This window comes from Hordeum vulgare, chromosome 6H, assembly GCF_904849725.1.
Source record: "Hordeum vulgare subsp. vulgare chromosome 6H, MorexV3_pseudomolecules_assembly, whole genome shotgun sequence".
NCBI lineage: Eukaryota > Viridiplantae > Streptophyta > Magnoliopsida > Poales > Poaceae > Hordeum > Hordeum vulgare.
In genome coordinates this window covers 71,892,870-71,899,978 of record NC_058523.1, presented here as the reverse complement: position 1 = coordinate 71,899,978, position 7,109 = coordinate 71,892,870, and the positions used below count along the sequence as shown (strand labels likewise).

Here is a 7,109-nt window from a genome sequence, read left to right as displayed (position 1 = left end):
AACCTGCGGTCATGACCGTTGCGTCCGGATCAACCCCTATGACCAACTCGGCTATGCTACTTTGCTGTTCACTACATGAAAATAGTTTTATTTGACCATTGTGTCACACTATATTAGCACATATATTACTAAACATTTATTGTTTTTTTGCTGAAAAAACCGACGATCAAATCGGTGAACCGGTGGTCCGACCGATAAAAACCTGAACCGGCAACTATTCCGGTTCGATTTTTGGTTCGGTTTTTTAGACTAAGCCTCCACCAGTGCCATCCCCGTCCGGTTCCCGCATGCAGCAGGTCCAAAGCCGCAACTTTCGCATGTTCTGTTGACTGCCATTGCGTGCGTCGTTGTGGGAAGAAGACGCGTGTTTCTTCATATTTTAGGACACATGTGCGAATTTATGACCCGAGCTGCACGGGCGAATTGTCTAGCATCATCTGATTCCATCCCAGAGATCTGGGGTTCGAATCCCAGCACCTTGCGTTTAGCTGATTCATGTTAATTTTACGCCCTTCATTATCAGTAGCACATGCCGTAGCCGCGCCCCTAATTTATTTTGCCATGTTCTGTTTATTTGCACACACACTTGGGCCTGACCTACCCGTTAACCATGTTGTTTGCCTCGTTTGTGTGACTAGTAAGCTTGCACGTGCAATGCACGTAATCACTTCATAATAGTTTACTACTACATGACAAAAGTCTAGTTGCCTTGTGTCAAAATAGACCATCATTATATTGCCATTCGTGTGTTAGGTTAGAACTTCTCTATATTATCACCAACCTCTTTCAAATATCTGATTTTATTCCTCGTGGTGCTTGTAGCCTTGTTGCTAGAGTGATTGTGGCAATCATACTCATTGAAGTAAGACCTCTTACACCAGTCCTTTCACAACTCCACCCACACAAGGCATGCGATGCACAAGGGAAACATTTGACATCACCTGACGGATCGCATCACATGTGTTCGTTGTCTTTCTAGCATGACAAGTGCCCATGTGAAGCCCTCCCATTGTCCCCTCACAATGTTATCGCCGATGGAACTCATGTGAGCATGCCTCCCTATTATAATCATGTACCATGTTGATCTCACCACTAATCCCTAGTTCTCACCTTGCTGCTGAATCTTGCCAATTTTGCGATCAAATGGGTTCCTAGACGGGCAATCCAATCATCACCGGTCGATGTCTCACGCATGCCATGCACAAATTAGCCACCAACAATCCTGGTGTATCTCAACGACATTAGCGAGAAAAAGGGAGCCGTGGGTGCTAACCGTCTCGGTGTTGATTTGGTCACCATAGTAATTCAGTGGCCAAAATTATAATTCACATGTGTACAGACTATACTTTCAAACATGTTGGCCAAAAATTCCGACTGCACTTACAACATAGAACAACCCAACAACCACATACACATGCACATACCAAACAACTCTCTTCACTGCCATATCTTCCCCCTACCCTATTTTGTATCTTCTATTCTGGAGCTTGATGCCACTAATAGGCAATCCCTTACGTGCATCTCTGTCTTTCGGTGCTCGCTGCCACCAGTATGCTATTGCAGACCAAGCCACCTAGAAGGAGAATATGTCACCTGCAAGGTTGTTCAGTATTATGAAATACAACTGTGCATACACGTGACACTAACCATGGCAGCTCCTGAATAAGAACAAGGAATGACACTGAGCATGGACAATTTCACCATCTCTGGGCGTAAAAAACAGATTAAAAAAAGTAATCTCGCTACAGCACCTCGCCCATAAAGATTTCAGGTTCATCAATTTTGTTCAATTCTATAGTAAGCTAGCACGGATGCCTTGAGACTAAAACTTTAAAATGAAAAGAAGAGAACCAACATCTAAAAATAATATGGGCAACTTGCAATGCAGGAAAGCATGATTATAGTTTGTCTATATCATGTTATCCTTGTACCAACACCATGGTAAAAAGAATGAACCTATAGAAATCACTCATGAATATTCTAGCATTATGGAATGATATAACATACTTAAATTTTGTGTAGCTCATATTAACACATCTGATTCAGATGTCAAATCATTGACCCCCAAAATATGAAAGTTGAGCTATGTCATAATTTGTAAGGGTATTTTTAAATTCTCCAATTGACATGCCAATAATGCACAGACATAGAAAAATAAAGTATAGTGGCTACAAAAAATATGGGCAAGCTTGCAATGCACGTGCTTGCGGCAGGAAGAAGATCTAACTTAGTCCGTGGTGTATAGTAGCAATGCAGATTAACAATATATGACGCTGAGACATTTGCTTAATTAGATAAATAGCATAACAAGAAAATAAGGCGACATGTGTAGTAAGCATTGTGTACCACATCAGTAATGGAACCTGTAGAATGCATCCTGAACTATAAGTTTCTCTCATTGAAGAAGTATCAAGAATTAAACCTGGTAAGGAACGTGCAAACTGGAAAGTAGGGTTCGTTGTATACAATTTTCAAATCTACCGTGGTAGTACTATCGAGCAAAGTAGCCTCCATTGTCTTTCCCATTAATATCAAAAGCAATACTTTTCCAAGTCCTGGCACACATCGTACACTCGCCGACTTCACCTGTGATGTGCCTCATATAGTATTTGATGTGACCATTCATAATATCTTGCAAAATTAACTTTCTCATATTAAAAAAAAAGAACTGAAACAATTCATGTTTTTACGTGCTATCAAGGTACCCCTTGCGTCTTGTATAAAGAAGAGATTGGTTTAGTTGATATCAATTCAGTGACTTCTTTCTAGACTTCTTTCTAGAACAAGCATCCATCGAGTCCAAAACCATCATTGATAATAAAAAAATAATCTAAACTCCCTTTCCTAGAGAGTAGTTCAATTCCTTGTTGGAAAAATATAGCATATCATCAAAGGAGTGGTTGTTCATGTTAGCTCTACTTATAGAAAATACCACGTTCCTCCTTAGGCATGTAGTTTGTCTTTTCTATTAATGATAATTCTCATAAATATCGAGAGAGAAGTTAATTAGCACATACCACCATAAGCCCATGTAGTACAAGAAGAGCCGTGATGATGTAGGGTACACTCGAGTGCTCTTTAGAGGCTTATGATGCTAAAGAAGGCATATCTTGAGAAAGAACAATGCCAAGTTGCATGAGAACCCATGTCTTACTGTGCGATATATGCATTAGGATAAAACAGAGCCACTGGTGACATCTTCAGTTGTATGCATTTTATAACTACAAATCCTCCGTCACGGGAAAGAAAATATGAACTGACAATAACACAAGATGCTCCCTCATGCACACCTTTCCCAAAAGCTTCCTTAATAGTGGGCTCAGTCAGTTCCTTCAATTTGTCAAAGCAAAAGCTTAGTCACTTCATGCATATCAAAATGAAAAAATATCTTCAGGTAAGAACTAACAGTGATATGATTCAGTAGCACAAAAGGCTCCAGCATTTTGAATTCGATAGAAAGAAGCCTTCAACACATATAATTTAATATTACAAATAATTAGCAATTGGAGATTGATGAAACAAATATCAAAGATATTTTCGTAATGACAATACACCTTTCCGGGAAATCTCAAGACAAAATCCTACAGGCCAGTGGATAAAAAAGTAAAAATACACGTTGCTAAATTACTCCTCATTAGCAAAAGCTCAGTAATGGAAGCTTGCATTAAGGGTCCAACTGTACTGCATTTTTATGAAGTAATTGTTGCTGATTAATCTAAATTGTCCTTCTGATCGTGAACTGAATATGTGTTATTAATCTAAGCCAGCACGTATAGTCTGTAATGCAGGCACGTGCTGGTTAGGCAGTCGTTCTCAAGGAACGGAAAGCCCTGAATTTTAGATTTCTCGATGAATTAGATGAAGCCCCAACTGTCACTTGTCGGAGAGGATGTATATGATTCATATGAGAGTTGGTTACCTGGGACAGCCGGCCATCCTTCTACATCAAGTTCAGGGCCTTGACGTCCTTGTCACGGCTACAGTAGTAGAGGAAGGCAGCTGCCAAAGATTAGCAATCGATCGATCGGAATCAAACACGGTATATATGAATACAAATGAACCCGCGACTGCAGGCTCTTCCTTTCCTGGAATGATAGTGTCGTTGTGAGGGTTGGTAAGCCAGCACAGGGCATTAAAACTATTTGGCTGAGAGGATATGACCATTCAGCCTTTAAGCAAGTACAACAATAGCCCAGCATGAGAGGAAGTAATACCTGGGGCACCCACTCTTACGCCCGTCTTGAAGCTCTTGATGTAGCTTCTTGCATCCATTTTTCTTGGCCGCTTCTTCGAGGAAGAGCCGGCATCCCCGTTGTTGGCGTGCTCACTCATCAATTGCTCCTCTGCACCCATCCTAGAGCCAGAGATTCCTTCTGAACCTCTTGACAGAGAATTGAGCACACTGGTCTTCTTAACCAAGCTCGACCCTCCGGGCCGCGCTTCCTCCACCGCTCTGTTCTGCTGCCTGTCATAAGGCGGTGTCATCACATTTCCCCCAGTGGAACCCCTCTCCCGATCACCAGGAAGGGGTGTGCTCCGACTTGGGATCCCCGAAACCGATGCGGCTGGGGCTCCATGCGGCCGCAGGCGGGGAGCCTCCGACACGGCCTCCGCGTTGCCCCTCGCCACGCTCCTGCTGCTGGTCGGTGGCGCTCCTCCCGGCCTTCTGTTCCCCATCCCGCCGCTCTGGAACCTGCCACCAGTCCATCACAGAAAAGAAGAAGGAATTCCGTCAGTCGCAAACCCACAAGGCCGGAACCAGAATCCCGAACCGGAAGGAGAAATCGAAATCGCAAACGAGCGTCGGTAAGGAGGCAAACAAAAAAAGGCCAAAATCAGAGGCCGAGGCCCGCCGCCCGGGAGCCGAACCCTACGCCCCCGGGCATTCCCCTCCCCGGAACGCGCCCGCGGAAGGCGGTGCGTCTACGGCGACTGGAGCCTCGTGTGTCCCAGACATGGCTTGTGTCCGGTAACTCTCCCCATGTCTCGCGTCAAGCGTTGGGGGCCGAGGCGATGTAGTGGAGGTGGAGGCCACCGGCGACCGAGATGGGGACGCGGTGGGCGGAGGCGGCGACAGAGATGGGGGACACGGCGGGCGACGGAGGCGCTCCATGGGAGAGAGGAGCGGGAGGTGGGGGTTGACTCAATCCAGCCTGGTGCACGGGGTTATAGTTGGGTGAAGCGAACGGGTGTGGGGCGGACGCGGATGGATGGTGGAGGTGGAGCACGGTCAGCCATAGGAATTTGCTAAATGCACACTATAGAGGTATTAGGTGAATGGTAGGTGTTAGATTTTTATTTCTTGGCTAATTGTGTGGTGCAGATCGATGTTTGTTTTTCTGGGGGTAATACCTCTGTGTACCTAGGGAAGTTTAGTTTGATCTTTTTTTAGTAGTATATATGTCATGCTAAATCGGTTTAATTCGTAGCTAAGTAACCGTAGCTCTGTTGGAGATAAGTTATATATGTAAATCGACTAGAATGACGTTTAATTTCACGTGCTCCAGTTTATTTTGCCGTTTAGCAAACTTAAAATATGTTTTCGACAGATCTGGACAGATTTCAAAGTTTTTGTGTGGGGTCGTTTCGGAAATGCTATATGTCGTTTCCGACATCATTTAAAATGCCTAGATATGTAGTTTATTAGTGCTTCACCTCTTGCCATGTTCAAAAAACATTTAATATTTCCGTATACCTAAACGGGAGTAAACTAAATAATTCGTATGTGGAGTTTCGTCAATATGCAACTCGTTGCATATTGAGCTTCACTTAATGTGTAGTATTTGATTATTGTGAATTGTCATGCCATGCCTTGCATAATTGAAATGGACATGCATCATATTAGGTTGTGCATCATATCGTGCATGTGTCGTGGTGAATATCGTGTGTTGATTCTTATTTCCGGATTGCTTCTTCTCGATAGAGTTCCGATCCGCTTCGGAGTATGAGGATCCGTTCGACTATGTTGGTTCGTCTGTTTCACGGATTCGTTCTTCTTCCAAGCCGGATCTCAGGAAAGATGATCATTTTCCTAGATACCATTACTATCAATGTCATGCTAGTTGCCTCGTTTCTTTTGCTATGTCTCGCTACCAACCACTTAAATGCCAGCCTCCCAACATTGTCATAAAAAACCTCTAACCTTTTCCACAACCCAGCAAACCACTGTTTGGCTATGTTACCGCTTGCTCAGCCTTCTTATAGCATTGCTAGTTCCAGATGCAGTTGCTTCCATGTGAAAACATGGGTTCCGTGTTATATCACCATTTTATTGCTAATTAATTTAATGCACATATATACTTGGTAAAAGGTGGAAGGCTTGACCTTCTAACCTGGTGTTTTGTTTCACCTTTGGCGCCTTAGTTTCGTCTACCGATGTCATATTCCATAAATGAGTGCTCCTAACATGCTTGGGGTTGTTATGCAGACCCCCTTAAATTTCATTTTGGGATATAACTCATTTGGCAAGGCCCAACATTAGTACTATATTTGTCCAACGTAATAATACTAAACACCGTTAAAATGCATAGGGCGTCAAGAACCCGAGGAGTAATTCAATATAATACAGGGAGGGCCAATGCTGATGATGCTGGTCCTTAATAGAGCACTGTGCGGGGCTAACCCAAGGAAACTCGGGTGATCTCTATCAGACGCTATACACTAGCTTATCCTTCGTGTCCTAAGAACGAGATATGTGGCTCCTATCGGGATCGTCGACACGCCGGACGGCTTTACTGGACTTGTTTTACCATTCTCGAGTGTCTCGTTCGTGGGATTCCGAGGATACTTTGGGCTATCTCGAGGTTGAGGTTTTCCCAATAGGAACCCGAGAAGATCATGGGTTTTCCCTAATCGAGGTCATTCCGTCGCAACGTGTGGTAGTTTGTGATGGACTAGTTGGAGCACCCCTGCAGGTTTAAATCTTTCGGAAAGTCGTGCTCACGGTTAGTGGAAAATTTGGAAACTTTGTTTAACATCCCATTGTAGATAACTTGAAGTAAACTCAATTAAAAACTTGCCAACTGTGTGCATAACCGTGACTGTCTCTTCTCGTGAGTTCTGTATCCGGATGAGGACACGGTGGGGTTATGTTTGACGTAAGTAGGCGT

At 43.7% G+C, this 7,109-nt stretch overlaps 1 protein-coding gene across 5 annotated transcripts; it reads right to left on the bottom strand.

The window, feature by feature from the left end:
* Window positions 1-1,418: 1,418 nt before the first annotated feature.
* On the bottom strand, window positions 1,419-5,175 carry LOC123402076. Of its 5 annotated transcripts, XR_006611234.1 has the most exons (4): window positions 4,215-5,175; window positions 3,920-4,085; window positions 3,018-3,330; window positions 1,419-1,593 (listed from the first exon to the last, which is right to left on the bottom strand). XR_006611234.1 is itself a non-coding variant. In XM_045095940.1 (3 exons), the coding sequence occupies exons 1-2, from the start codon at window positions 4,675-4,677 to the stop codon at window positions 3,952-3,954; spliced, it is 597 nt and encodes a 198-aa protein (XP_044951875.1). In that variant the 5' UTR covers window positions 4,678-5,170; the 3' UTR covers window positions 1,965-3,330; window positions 3,920-3,951. The 5 variants fall into 5 exon arrangements, 3 of the variants coding, with proteins under 3 accessions (XP_044951875.1, XP_044951876.1, XP_044951877.1); XM_045095940.1 differs by lacking the exon at window positions 1,419-1,593 and having other exon boundaries at window positions 1,965-3,330; window positions 4,215-5,170; XM_045095941.1 differs by lacking the exon at window positions 1,419-1,593 and having other exon boundaries at window positions 1,965-3,330; window positions 3,920-3,999; window positions 4,215-5,167.
* Between the last annotated feature and the right edge of the window lie 1,934 nt (window positions 5,176-7,109).